We start from the raw sequence: 14,776 nt of genomic DNA on the forward strand, positions 1-14,776 counted from the left end.
TATTAATCAAATTCTTTGTACTCCAAATTATTTTTCCATATTTTGTAGGTAACTATATTTGTCTTTTCTTCATAGAAATGTTGGGAGGATAATATGCAGCAATTGTTATGGTAATATTTCTAGTTTTTAGAAGGAAAGGTGCTACAAACTTCTGGATGTAGCTACATGAAAATAGAGAACTTAATATTGATTATATTCCAATCATATTACTGGTGATATTATAATCAATTAGCTATCATATTGACAAAAAGCTAAAATGTAGCATTTTAGTTTGGAAAGAAAAACAAAATTCCTAAGTAAACAGGAACATATTAAGAACGATATAATTACCCAGTGCCATTTTGTCACTAAAGTACTTTATCCAATTCTGACTGCCAGAACTAAAACAGATTTTGAAGAAATATCATTAAGATTAAAGGTCAGAAAATAGCCTTAAAGTTTTTAATGAAACAATGAATAGTTTTTCTGGTAAGAAGAAGGCCAGCAGGTGATTCAGTAAACATTTTCAGATATATGGAAAGTTGTAAATAAATGGCAATCTTCTCTTTCAGATTGTAAATAGGACAAGAAGAAAAAGTAATAAAATATAGGACAGTTTTAGGTTATTTCAGAGAATAAGAGTGGTTAAAGAAAAACTCAATCAAGACATTTGGGGAAGAGTATTCTTACATTACTTTAAAAATACTGTAAAAATTTAAAAATAGCATAATCTCTTTGTTTTCAAATGATGAAAATGAGATAATGTTACCAGATCAAAGTAACACAACCAGTCAATGACAGCATAATTCCAGCTCTCATATGAAAATCTAGGCCTTTGATCCTTGACTCCAGTCTTCCACTGCTTTTCCATTTTTTATGTTTCTTAACCAGTTAGTTTAAATGTGGCCTGGAAATTGACAATTATCTCTGAAAGGCATTTCTAGCTTAAAATGCCTGCGATTATCAGTGGGTCTATTAATGAATGAGCTCTCCAACCTCTTCCCTTCTGCCATTCACTTGTGAAAAACTTTGTTTTACTTTAAAACTTACAGACTTCCTGAGAAGCAAGAGCTGAAATCTAAATCTTAAGTGCTTTTTGTGTTAGACTTTTGAACATAAATATCACTAGGCATTTTTAATGCACTATCTCAAACTCTTAAACAATTGTATAATATATGAAGAAGCTGAAGTTAGACAAAATAGGTCATTAGACTTGGTCAGATTGCTTAAAAGTAGGTAAATTATTCTGATTCCACATTCAGTACATTTTTTCCAATTTGCCATACTAACCATAATGTAAAAACTTCAACCAGAATGCCTAATTTGTATAGCCAGCAGTGAATGTCTTAAGATAACACTTTTATTCCTAAAACAGTTGTTCACATGTAAAGTAAAATGATTGTTCTTTGTTGTTAGTGTATTTAAACCGGGCATTCATTGCAATTTAGTGTTCATCTACTTTCTCTTTTCTTTCAGGCCTGTATGTGGAATCAGAGGGAAAACGCTCATAATTAACCTGCCAGGTAGCAAGAAAGGATCTCAGGTAAATCACCTGGACATATTAATGGTTTAGTGTAAGAGCTTTTGACCAGCCGTGAAAGTTAGCCAGCCAAAAAGTTGGAGCACTCCACAAGACTGCCCTCACGTCTGATACCAATTGCAGGATTCCCAAAGTCACTCTTGGGTTCAGTAATTCAATGGAAAGACATAGAACTCACTAAAAACTGTTACACTTACAGTTATGGTTTATTATGGGGAAAGGATACAGATTAAAATCAGCCAAGAGAAGAAGTGCATAAGACAACGTCCAGGAATACTACCAAACACAGAGCTTCCTTTGTCCTCTCCCTATAGAGTCATGAATGCTTTACTCTCCTGGCATTTGTGTATGATAATATACTTGTAATATTTCCAATCAGAGAAGCTCACCTGAGTTTTTGATGTCCAGAGGTTTTGTTTGTTTGTTTGTTGTTTTTTTTAGTTCATTATATTTTGCCCATGTGAATGACCTTTAGTCTTTAGCACTTCCCAGAGATTGGATTGATAGCATTAGTCTCCAGTACGTTCCAGAACTGACACCATGTGGCCAAAAGTCCCCATCATAAGTCATATTGTTAGAGTGTATGGTGGCCAAAGCCATCAGGTAAACAAAGACACTGCTGTCACACATGACATTCTGAGGACCTAGAGATCTCCTCCAACTAGTTAAAGGCAACTACTTTTACCCTCAGACTCTCTTTAGGTACTGTTAATTCTTTGCTGTACAAGCTACCCCCTGGCCTTTGGCCAAGGCTTTTTTTATTGTATAGCAACACAGTCATGTTTGTCTGGGCATCTATATTTACTATATGTTTATGTGACAGACACAGCAGTAGTATCAGTGTGAATATGCCTAAGATTTGGCCAAGGCAGTGTAGGGTATGGATAGATGTAGAGAAATAGCTAATCCATCCACTAAAGCCATTATATACATTTTCATAATTTTGTATTAAGTTACTAAATTATCACCTTAATCTACCACTATTGATATGTTTGTACAGAACTATATATCATAGAAATTAGCTGATGGTTACCTAAGTGCAGTTCTTCCTCAGGCCAGTCATTTTCTATTGACATTATATCCTGAGGAGGCTTTAACTGAATTTCCCAATACACTTAGCCATAACCTAAAAAATAAAAGTCAAAAGATACTGGCACATTCTTAGAGTCCTTCTCAGACATTAATAGACCAGAATGTCTCCCAGAATGATGCTACTCAGGTTTGCAGGCTTGTTGGATTCCAAAAATAGGAGTGGTCTCAGCAACATAAGACTTCACTCTTTCAAGCATCTGTTACACTTAAGCTAAGAAACAATGTCATCTCTTGTTCTGAACCTCTTTGGAGATACCAATGCAGTATTATCTCCCTTACTGCATAACCTATCCATTCATTCCTTTACCCTCAGCCACCATTCTTCCTTCTCTCTATTTATACCCAAACTTTTCCACCTTTTAAAGAGTTGTAAGATTTGGCCACTGTGCTGATTCAGATTGCAGTCGGTAATACTAGTTTAGCAAGTTCCTCCTGCACAGTCTGTTCCTATTCATTTAGAGTAGTATTGTATCCCCTACCTTCATTTTAGCTAGCATAGATAACAATAACTGAGAGATTGTGTGTTTAGCTTCTTTCTTTATATTTTGCGTCTCCGTATGCATCCAGTGAGATAACTTTTTGGGAATTATCTCCATTAACTAATCACAGTACAGAAGCAATTCCATGCTGTGGTTGACACTGTCTTCACTCAGGGATCAAAGGTTCATCATCCCACACCCTCTCTTCACTTCCTAAGCCATGTATTTCAGTGAGTCAGGGTCTTTCTAGAAAATCTTTTTTTTTTTTTTTTTTTTTGAGATGTAGTCTCGCTCTGTCGCCCAGGCTGGAGTGCAGTGGCGCAATCTCGGCTCACTGCAAGCTCCGCCTCCCGGGTTCACGCCATTCTCCTGCCTCAGCCTCTCCAAGTAGCTGGGACTACAGGCGCCCGCCACCACGCCTGGCTAATTTTTTGTATTTTTAGTAGAGACGGGGTTTCACCGTGGTCTCAATCTCCTGAACTCATGATCCGCCCGCCTCGGCCTCCCAAAGTGCTGGGATTACAAGCGTGAGCCACCGCGCCCGGCCTAGAAAATCTTATTTTTGACACCAACTGTAAGGAGTTTTAGCCAACTGCAAAAAATAGCCACCTACAAATGTGGAGTACTCCACAAAATTGCTCTCATTTCTGACCCTAATTGCAAATTCAGGAGATCCTAAAATGACCTTCAGGTTTAATAATTTACTAGCATTCATGGAACTCACAGAAAGCTGTTATAATCATGATTATTGTTCATTGCAAGGAAAGAATACGGATTAAAGTCAGCTAAGGGAGAAAGTGCATAGGGCAGAGTCTAACAGAAGTAACAAATGAGGAACTTCTGTTGTCCTCTCTCTTTGGAGACATGGACATGTCACCCTTCTGGCATCAGTCTGTGATACCACACATGGAGTAATGCCAGCTGGGGATGTTCAACTGAGCCTTTGGTATCCAGAGCTTTTATTGAGACTCAAACACTTACTGCCAGTGTGGCTGACCTGTAATCTTTAATCCTAAAGTAGAGAGAAGCAACTGGGGGCCTTCCATGTAGAAAGTGGGATCGGAAGGCCAAGAAAGGGAGTATGAATATATATTCAAGTCACTTAGGAACTTTTATGCAGGTTCAGAAAAACTTTTGTCAAAGTGGCCACAAGATTATTTAATAGACAGATGAATGAAACTCCATGTTTACTGCTAGACACCAAAGCTTTGTGTGAAATCTTGAATTAATGGGGAGAGAGGGAGGGTAGCCTATACCTGTCTGTTCTTTTCCTGATCCCTTTCCCTCATTCCTGAACTGCAGTCTAACATTGTTAGACTGTCTCTGGTGCCCAAAGTCCATAGGCAACGAAGACATTCCTATTAGGCATGAAATTTCAAGGACCTGGAGATCACTCCCAGAAGCTGAGTGTAAAGACCCGACCTCTCCTCGGTCAAGGTTAAATTCTTCACTACACAATCTTAAAAGAGTAAACTGATTGAGCCATACAAAGATAGGTCAAAAGATTAGACATCTTTCCCGATATTATGTAACCCTCCAAAAATTAAGATTTTTTTTTTTTTTACATCTTAGATTTTAAGCTATTACTTCAAATGTGAAAGAGAAAGACCTCCACCTCTTCTGCAGGTATATCTGGCCTTATATTCTGGTTTTTAGGTCCTTACCTATTCTCTTTTGGTGATACATTATAGATAATAGTGAGCACCTCAGCAGCAGATTATATTAACTTTATGCAGTGCTCTTTACAATCTTATTTTATATTTTGCTTGCTGTACAATGTTACCTAGCTATACTTTATGATGGTAGTTAGAACTTTAGCTCTCTGGACAAAATAATCTGGTTCTCACATGGGTTGTTAATTCTACTGCCCTGCTCTAACTAAAAATATGAAACCTCTTTCTTGCCTTTTTTTAAACAACTTCAGTACCAATAAATCTTTATTCATTATATTTTCCCAAGAAAAGGAGAAGCGATAGGAAAAGAGTCAGCATGTATGTTAAAAAAATGATTAGGGCCGGGCGCGGTGGCTCACGCCTGTAATCCCAGCACTTTGGGAGGCCGAGGCGGGCAGATCACGAGGTAAGGAGATCGAGACCATCCTGGCTAACACGGTGAAACCCCGTCTCTACTAAAAAATACAAAAAAAAAAAATTAGCCGGGCGTGGTGGCGGGTGCCTGTAGTCCCAGCTACTAGGGAGGCTGGGGCAGGAGAATGGCGTGAACCCGGGAGGTAGAGCTTGCAGTGAGCCAAAATTGTGCCACTGCACTCCAGCCTGGGCGACAGAGCGAGACTCCATCTCAAAAAAAAAAAAAAAAAAAATGATTAGAAGATGGGGGGGGCGGTGGCTCAAGCTGTATCCAGACTTGGGAGGCGGGGGGGAACGAGTCAGAGATCGAGACATCCTGCACACGGGAAACTCGTTCTACTAAAAACAAAAATTAGCTGGGGGGGGGCGTGTAGCAGGGGGCTGGGGGGGGGGGGGGGGGGGCGGGGGAGGGGCACTCAGCTGGGGGACAGAGAAAATGTTCAAAAAAAAAAAAAAAGAAGATGGGAAAAGAAGTAGACAGTACAGCAAAATCAACCATCAAATAAATATACCCCAGTGGTGGGGTCACCGAAGCCCAAACGGGCTCAATCTGCAGTTCAAGAATGAGGGGTCGGGATTAGGAAAATAACAGACAGGTACAGGCTACTCTCCCTCCCCATAAATTCAAGATTTCACACAAAGGTTTGGTGTCTAGCAGTAAACATAGAGTTTCATTTGTCTGTCGCCTATTTAAACAATCTTGTGACCACTTTAATGTAAGTTTCTTGCACCTGTGTAAAAGTTCCTGAGTGCCTTGGATATAAATATTCATATTCCTTTACTTAGCCTCCTGAGCCCACTTTCTGCATGGAAGGCCCCCAATTGCTTCTCTCTACTTTTGGATTAAAGATTAAGTAGATTTGGCCAGGCGCTAGGGCTCATGTCTGTAATCCCAGCACTTTGGGAGGCCGAGGCGGGCCGATCACAAGGTCAGGAGTTCAAGACCAGCCTAGCCGAGTTGGTGAAACCCCATCTCTACTAAAAATAAAAAAAAATTAGCCAGGCGTGGTGGCAGGCACCTGTAATCCCAGCTACTCAGGACGCTGAGGCAGAGAATTGCTTGAACCCAGGAGGCAGAGGTTGCAGTGAGACAAGATGGCGCCATTGCACTCCAGCCTGGGAGACAGAGTGAGACTCCATCTCAAAAAAAAAAAAAGTAGATTTGACCCATCCAAAATACAGCAGTGTCTTAAGTGTTTGGCATGAATCACATCAAGAAATGGTCTTGACTCAGGAGGTTGGGAACAAGGGATGGAGGGCTCCTAGTTTCTTCAGGATTTTTGCATAAATCATTTAAGAGTTGTAGAAATAACCCAAGAATTAAATGTGTATGTGTGTGAGTATGTAGGTTTTCTCTTGGGGAGGAAGGGATGGAAAAGAGGGTAGTATACAAGTTTTTAGAATGTATTTATTTATTTATTTTTAGAGACAGAGTCTCACTGTGTCACCCTGGCTGGAATGCAGTTACACGATCATAGCTCGCTGCAGCCTCAAACTCTTGGGCTTCTTTCCTATCTTTCGTGTCTTTCTCATAATGCTTCTTTAAACTACCAAGTTGTATATAGAAATTCTATTTTTTTTAAAATGCAGTGCATGCCTTTTTTTTTTTTTTTAAGAGAATCTGATTCTGACCATCCATGCCTGTCCTCAAGCTTATTTTTTTTTTATTTTTCCGTAAGTTATTGGGGTACAGGTGGTATTTGCTTACGTGAGTAAGTTCTTTAGTGGTGATTTGTGAGATCCTGGTGCACCCATCACTGAGAGGTATACACTGCACCATATTTGTTGTCTTATCCCTCACCCCCTGCACTCTTTCCCATAAGTCCCCAAAGTTCGTTGTGTCATTCCTATGCCTTTGCATCCTCATAGCTTAGCTCCCACATATCAGTGAAAACATACAATGTTTGGTTTTCCATTTCTGAGTTACTTCACTTAGAATAATAGTCTGTAATCTCATCCAGGTCATTGCAAATGGTGTTAATTCATTCCTTTTTATGGCTGAGTAATATACCATCATATATATATATATTGAAGTCATTCTTCAAAAAAGACACTTGCACACACATGTTCATAGCAGCACAATTCACAATTGCAAAACCGTGGAACCAACCCAAATGCCCATCAATCAATAAGTGGATAAAGAAACTATTTTATTTATATATATATAATTTATTATATATATTTGTTTATATAAATATATATTTTATATAATATATATTTATATATTTATATATAATAAAATATATATTATATATATTTATATATTTTATATATATTTATATTATATATATTTATTTGTATTTTATATATATATATATATATATATATATAAATAAAATAGTTTATCCACTCATTGATTGATGGGCATTTGGGTTGGTTCCACAATTTTGCAATTGTGAATTATGCTGCTATGAACATGTGTGTGCAAGTGTCTTTTTTGAATAATGACTTCTTTTCCTCTGGGTAGATACCCAGTAGTGGGATTGCTGGATCAAATGGTAGTTCTACTTTTAGTTCTTTAAGGAATCTCCACAGTTTTCCATAGTGGTTTCACTAGTTTACATTCCCACCAGCAGTGTAGAAGTGTTCCCTGTTTACCGCATCCACGCCAACATCTACTGTTTTTTGATTATTTGATTATGGCCATTCTTGCAGGAGTAAGGTGGTATTGCATTACAGTTTTGATTTTCATTTCCCTGATCATTAGTGGTGTTGAACATTTTTTCATATGTTTGTTGGCCATTTGTATATCTTATTTTGAGAATTGTCTGTTCATGTCATTAGCCCACTTTTTGATGAGATTGTTTTTTTTTTTTTCTTACTGATTTGTTTGAGTTCGTTGTAGATTCTGGATATTAGTCCTTTGTCAGATGTGTAGATTGTGAAGATTACAAAACGCTGCTGAAAGAAATCATAGACGACACAAACAAATGTAAACACATCCCATGCTCATGGATTAGCCAAATCAATATTGTGAAAATGACCATACTGCCAAATGCAATTTTCAAATTCTATGCCATTCCCATCAAAATACCACCATCATTCTTCACAGAGTTAGGAAAAACAATTCTGAAATTCATATGGCACCAAAAAAGAGCCCGCATAGCCAAAGCAAGACTAAGCAAAAAAAACAAATCTGGAGTCATCACATTACCTGATTTCAAACTACACCATAAGGCCATAGTCACCAAAACAGCGTGGTACTGGTATAAAAATAGGCACATAGATCAATGGAACAGAATGGAGAACCTAGAAATAAAATTAAAAACTTAGAGCCAACTGATCTTCGACAAAGCAAACAAAAACATGAAGTAGGGAAAGGATACCCTTTTCAACAAATGGCGCTGGGATAATTGGCTAGCCCTATGTAGGAGAATGAAACTTGATTCTCAACTCTCACCTTATACAAAAATCAACTCAAGATAGATTAAGGACTTAAACCTAAGTCCTTAATCTGAAACTATATAAAAATTATAGAAGATAACATTGGAAAAACCCTTCTAGACATTGGCTTAGACAAGGATTTCATGACCAAAAACCCAAAAGCAATTGCAATAAAAACAAAGACAAATAGCTGGGACCTAATTTAAACTAAGGAGCTTTTGCATAGCAAAAGGAATAGTCAGCAGAGTATATGCTTTTTTTTTTTTTGTCACTGTAACTATTTTTATTACATCACAATAATGAGGAGTAGTACAGTTCATGACAAAAATATTACAAATTTTAGATCATTTCACAGCACATACTCCTATAAACATTTAAAAGTTAATTTTAATTAAAAGAGTGGTCATTTTTAATGTTTGATATGACCAACATTGTAGCACTGTAGTTCCTTAGCTTATGGAGAATACTGTAATATATGTTATGCTTACTTCATGGCATATTGCTAAGACAATGTTTTACATATGATTCATTCTGAGATTGATGGAGGAAAATGCAGAGCCAAAATCATGAAACAATTTGATTGCCACCATCTTATATAATTACAAAAGTGCTTCATCTTAATTTTTTTTCTTTCTCTTGCATACAGGAATGCTTTCAATTCATACTGCCAGCTCTACCTCATGCCATTGACCTTTTACGTGATGCCATTGTAAAAGTAAAGGAGGTGCATGATGAACTTGAAGATTTGCCTTCCCCACCACCCCCTCTTTCCCCTCCTCCTACTACCAGCCCCCATAAACAGACAGAAGACAAAGGGGTTCAATGTGAAGAAGAGGAAGAAGAGAAGAAAGACAGTGGTGTTGCTTCAACAGAAGATAGTTCCTCATCACACATAACTGCAGCAGCCATTGCTGCCAAGGTAAGCCTGATGAGAGATACTCAGAGGCCTAAAGGACCCACAGGTAAATGTACTGGTTTCATCTGTTTTCCATCCCATCCCTCCCTACATTTAATACTTCTTCAGAGAACCCTAAAAAAATAACTGGGATGTCCATGACACTCCACTACTATGTTTCCTTCTTGATATAGATTCCTTGAAGGCACTGAAGTTAATTCTGAGTTCTGAGGCATTACTGATGAGCTGTAGCCTATTGAAGTAATAGCTACAATGATAAACAATGTGACATTTTAGAACTCTTTGGAGATGTCACTTTTGTGGACATATTAAATATATAATGTTTATATATTCAAAATATCAAAACTTCACAAATTCTTGAACAGCAAACCGAAGGTAAAAGACCGTAGATGATTCAAGAAATGAGTTGGGAAAGATTAATAAAGATTTTTAAAGGGACAAAGCTTTTCAGCAATTGTTGAATTTTTCTTAACTAATAACTTATTCAAACATTGCTTGACACAAATTACCCTAGTGGTAAAGTTAGGAAATGGATATATTTGCATTTTTACTTTAATAAAGTAAGAAATATTATTAGGACAATATCAAAGTATTACAAATTCTCTTTGGGCAACTCCATGGGTAAGTATACTACCATGAGTTACTTGAGTAAATTTAACTGTCTTAAAGTTACAGAACATGGTTTATTCTTCATACCTACTTAAGTCCATCTAGTATGCCTTAATATCTTCAGGAAGTAGCATACCAATTCTGGAAATTATGATTTTTCATTAAGAGCATAAAGATTGAAAATTTAATTGCTATATGAAGTAATTCTCAGATTTTATGGCTTATCCAGTTATTTTGGCTATGAGCATTGTGAGGTTTTTTTTTTAATAATATATAGATTAGAATCATCGAGAAATCCTTTTGAAGTGTCCATTCAGTGATCCAGTAAGTGCTTAAGGCTAGCAAGTATTTAAGTTTTGTGTGATTTTTTTTTTTTATGAAACCAATTGGTTAAATAGGTGCATTTTTAAATCATTATATGTTCTTTTTCCTTTACTCTGAATTAAAAGAGTAAGAAGTGCCATAAATTTCAATCTTAGGAGAGAAGCTTATGGCATTTAAAATCTAAGCTGATTCTGTCATTCTACATTTGGAAAATGTTAGCATTTCATTTTTCCATTTGTTTTTACCTTTTTTCCGTTTTAGTCATTTTGCTTGTATAGTTTCATGTTTTCCTGTCACTATATTCATAGTTGTTATGTGTTGTGCATTAGAAGCATCCATTCTACACCAGTCCTGCTGTTGTCATGGCACACGGTGAACAGCCCATCCCTGGTCTCATCAATTATTCCCATCATTCAACAGATGAACGGGTAAGACAAGAGGCCTTTGCATTAATGGTTTTCCAAATATGTATTCTACTTCCTCTCCTTGGAGATAAGCTGTAACATATGGAAGATGTGTTGTTTTATTCTGATGGATTTTCAGCATTGCTTTCTTGTGGAAGTGTAAGTGCCATTGAGTATATCCATCAAGGAATTTAATAGAGTTTCTCCTGTGACTAAAGTACTCTGCTATCATTAAGATTCTGTCATTTGTGACAATGAACTTTTATCAAATGACTTGCAAGAAAGTCATTGCTCAGAAGTTATTTTTGTCTTACCAATTTCATCAGATATCTTTAAATAAATTGCCTGGCTTAAAATTACCTCTTAAGAGCATCACTTTGAGTCTTAAAATCTAGACAGATTGGTCAAGCAAATAGTTGATTTGTATTAACCTTCCTGTTTTTTCTCATGATTTTGCATCTCATTTTTTTTTCATTCATTGAGCTCTCATTACAACCATTGCAGAGTTGAATTTTGATATAAATTCTGTGACTCCTCATCATAAGTAAACTTTTTAGGTGCATATTTGTTTATTCAGTCAGTGGCTGAATGATAGCTTGCAAAAAAAATGCCAGGTTGTAAAAGATTAAACTGATACATAAAAATCATTAAACAGTGATAATTTAGACATTGGATGAAAAAAAAACTGATCTAAGTCCCTAATATGGATATAAAATGAGAGGGGCAGAGAAGAAAAACAAATAATAAAGTGAAATTCGGTTTTAAATACTTAGGAAGCAAAACACCCAAAATTTGGAGAGAAAAAAACCAACAACTTAGCATCCATAGTCTCTTAGAAGATACTACCAAATGAAGACTTTTTAAAAATTTTAATTTTGTGGGGTACATAGTAGTGGATGTATTTATGGGGCATGTGAGACATTTTGATACAGGCATACAATGGGTAATAATCACATCAGGGTAAATGGGTATCCGTCACTTCAAGCATTCATCATTTCTTTGTGTTACAGACATTCCAATTGTATTCCCTAATTTATTCTAAAACGTACAACAAATTATTGCTGATTGTAATCACCCTGTTGTGCTATCTAGATCTTATCCATTGTATCTAACTATATTTTGGGGTACCCATTAACCATCCCCATTTCCCACTCCCCCTCCCCACCCTCTCCACCCTCTGGTAACCATCATTCTACCATCTTTATCTCCGTGAGTTCAATTGTTTTAATTTTTAGCTCCCACAAATAGGTGAGAACATGCAAAGTTTGTCTTTCTGTGCCTGGCTTATTTCATTTAACACTGTCCTCCAGTTCCATCCATGTTGTTGCAAATGACAGGATCTCATTCTTTTTTATAGCTGATCAGTACTCCATTGTATATATGTACCACATTTTCTTTATTCATCTGCTGATGGACACTCAGGCTGATAATGCTGCAATACACATGGAAGTGCAGATATCTCTTCAATATACTGATTTCCTTTCTTTTGGATATATACCTAGTAGAGGCATTGCTGGATCATATGTAGTTCTGTCTTTAGTTTTTTGAAGAACCTCCATACTATTCTGCATAGTGGCTATACCAATTTACATTCCCACCAATAGCAAACAAGTGTTCCCCTTTCTCCACATCCTCACCAGCATTCATTATTGCCTGTCTTTTGGATAAAAGCCGTATTAACTGGGAAGAGATGATATCTCATTATAGTTTTGATTGCATTTATCTGATGATCAATAATGATGAGCACCTTTTCATATACCTGTTTACCATTTTTATGTCTTCCTTTGAGAAACATCTATTCAGATCTTTTACCCATTTTTAAATTGGATTGTTTTATGTTTTTTCCTATAGAGTTGTTTATGTAGTCTGGTTATTAATCCCTTCTCAGATGCATAATTTGCAAATATTTTCTCCCATTCCTTGGATTCTGTTCACTTTCTTGATTGTTTCCTTTGTTTTGCGAAGCTTTTTAACTTGATATGATCCTATTTGTTTATTTTTTCATTGGTTGCCTGTGTTTGTCGGGTATTACTCAAGAAATCTTTGCCCAGTCCAATGTCCTGGAGAGTTTTCCCAATGTTTCCTTTTAGTGGTTTCATAGTTTCAGGTCTTAGATTTAAGTATGTAAGTCTTTAATCCATTTCGATTTGATTTTTATATATGGCAAGAAATAGGTGTCTAGTTTTAATCATCTGCATATGGATATCCAGTTTTCCCAGCACCGTTTATTGAAGAGACTGTCCTTTCCCCAATGTATGTTCTTGACCCCTTTGTCAAAATGAGCTCACTGTACATATATGGATTTGTTTCTAGGTTCTCTATTCTATTCCATTGGTCTGTGTGTCTGTTTTTATGCCAGTACCATGATATATTAGCTACTACAGCTCTGTAGTATAATTTGAAGTCAGGTAGCGTGACTCCTCCAGTTTTGTTTTTATTTTTGCTTAGGATAGCTGTGGTTATTCTGGGTCTTTTGTGGTTCCGTGTAAATGTTATGATTATTTTTTCTGTTTCTGTGAAAGTATTTTGATAGGGATTGCATTGAGTCCATAGATCACTTTGGGAAGTGTGGACATTTTAACAATATTGATTCTTCCAATGCATGAATATGGAATGTCTTTCTTTTTTGTGTGTGTCCACTTCAGTTTCTTGCAAAAATGTTTTATACTTCATCATAGAAATCTTTTACTTCTTTGGTTAAATTTATTCCTATGTGTTTTCTTTGTAGCTATTGTAAATGAGATTGCCTTCTTAATTTCTTTTTCATATTGTTCACTGTTGGCATATAGAAATGCTACTAATTGGCCAGGCATGGTGGCTCACGCATGTAATCCCAGCACTTTGGGAGGCTGAGGCGGTTGGATCACCTAAGGTCAAGAGTTTGAGACCAGCCTAACCAACAAGGTGAAACCCCGTCTCTACTAAAAATACAAAAATTAGCCTGGTGTGGTGGCAGGCCCCTGTAGTCCCAGCTACTCAGGAGGCTGAGACAGGAGAATTGCTTGAACCTGGGAGGCAGAGGTTGCAGTGAGCTAAGATCATGCCACTGAACTTCAGCCTGGGTGATGGAGCAAGACTCCATCTCAAAAAAAAAAAAAGATATGCTACTAATTTTTGTATTTTGATTTTGTATCCTGCCACTTTAGTGAATTTGCTTATCAGTTCCAATGGTTTTTTGTTGGAGTCTTAGGTTTTTCCAAATACTGTATCATCTGCAAGCTAGGATAATTTGATCTCTTCCTTTCCAAATTGAGTGCTATTTATATCTTTCTCTTGTCTGACTGCTCTAGCTAGCACTTCCAACGCTATGTTGAATAACAGTGGTAAAAGTGAGCATCTTGTCATGTTCCAGATCTTAGAGGAAAGGCTTTCAGTTTTTCCCCATTCAGTATGATACTAGATGTGGGTCTGTTGCATATAGCTTTTATTATGTTGAGGAACGTTCCTTCTATACCCAGTTTTTTTAGGGTTTTTATCATGAAGCAATTGAATTTCGTCAAATGCTTTTTCAGCATCAAGTGAAGTGATCATATGGTTTTTGTTATTCATTCTGTAGATATGATGTATCACATTGATTGATTTGCATATGTTGAACCATCCTTCCATCCCTGGGATGAATCCCACTTGGTCATGATGAATGATGTTTTTAATGTGTTTCTGAATTTGGTGTACTAGCATTTTGTTGAGGATTTTTACATCAATGTTAATCAGATACTGGCCTGTAGTTTTCTTTTTTTGATGTGTCTTTGTCTGGTTTTAGTATCAGGGTAATACTGACCTTGTAGAATGAGTATAGAAGTATTCCTTCCTTCTCTATTTTTCAGAATAGTTTGAGTAGGATTGGTATCAGTTCTTCTTTAAATATTTTGTAGACTTCAGCAGTGAAGCTATTGGTTCTTTTCTTTGCTGGGAGACTTTATTATGGCTTCAGTCTCATTACTTATTGCTGTATTCGGGTTTTG

The 14,776-nt window shown here is 36.7% G+C and overlaps 1 protein-coding gene across 16 annotated transcripts in view; it reads left to right on the plus strand.

Moving 5' to 3' along the window:
* The window catches only part of GPHN (gephyrin), a 700,118-nt gene that overhangs the window by 430,894 nt on the left and 254,448 nt on the right, over positions 1 to 14,776 (plus strand). For 9 of the 16 annotated variants that reach the window (XM_003263586.4, XM_030812325.1, XM_030812331.1 and 6 more), the window contains 3 exons: positions 1,456 to 1,522; positions 9,208 to 9,480; positions 10,740 to 10,838. In XM_003263586.4, the coding sequence (XP_003263634.1) occupies positions 1,456 to 1,522; positions 9,208 to 9,480; positions 10,740 to 10,838 (439 nt within the window). The remainder of the gene's footprint in view (positions 1 to 1,455; positions 1,523 to 9,207; positions 9,481 to 10,739; positions 10,839 to 14,776) is intronic. The other 7 variants (XM_004087163.3, XM_030812363.1, XM_012504348.2 and 4 more) reach the window with 1 other exon arrangement.

Source organism: Nomascus leucogenys, chromosome 1a, assembly GCF_006542625.1.
Source record: "Nomascus leucogenys isolate Asia chromosome 1a, Asia_NLE_v1, whole genome shotgun sequence".
Classification (NCBI taxonomy): domain Eukaryota; kingdom Metazoa; phylum Chordata; class Mammalia; order Primates; family Hylobatidae; genus Nomascus; species Nomascus leucogenys.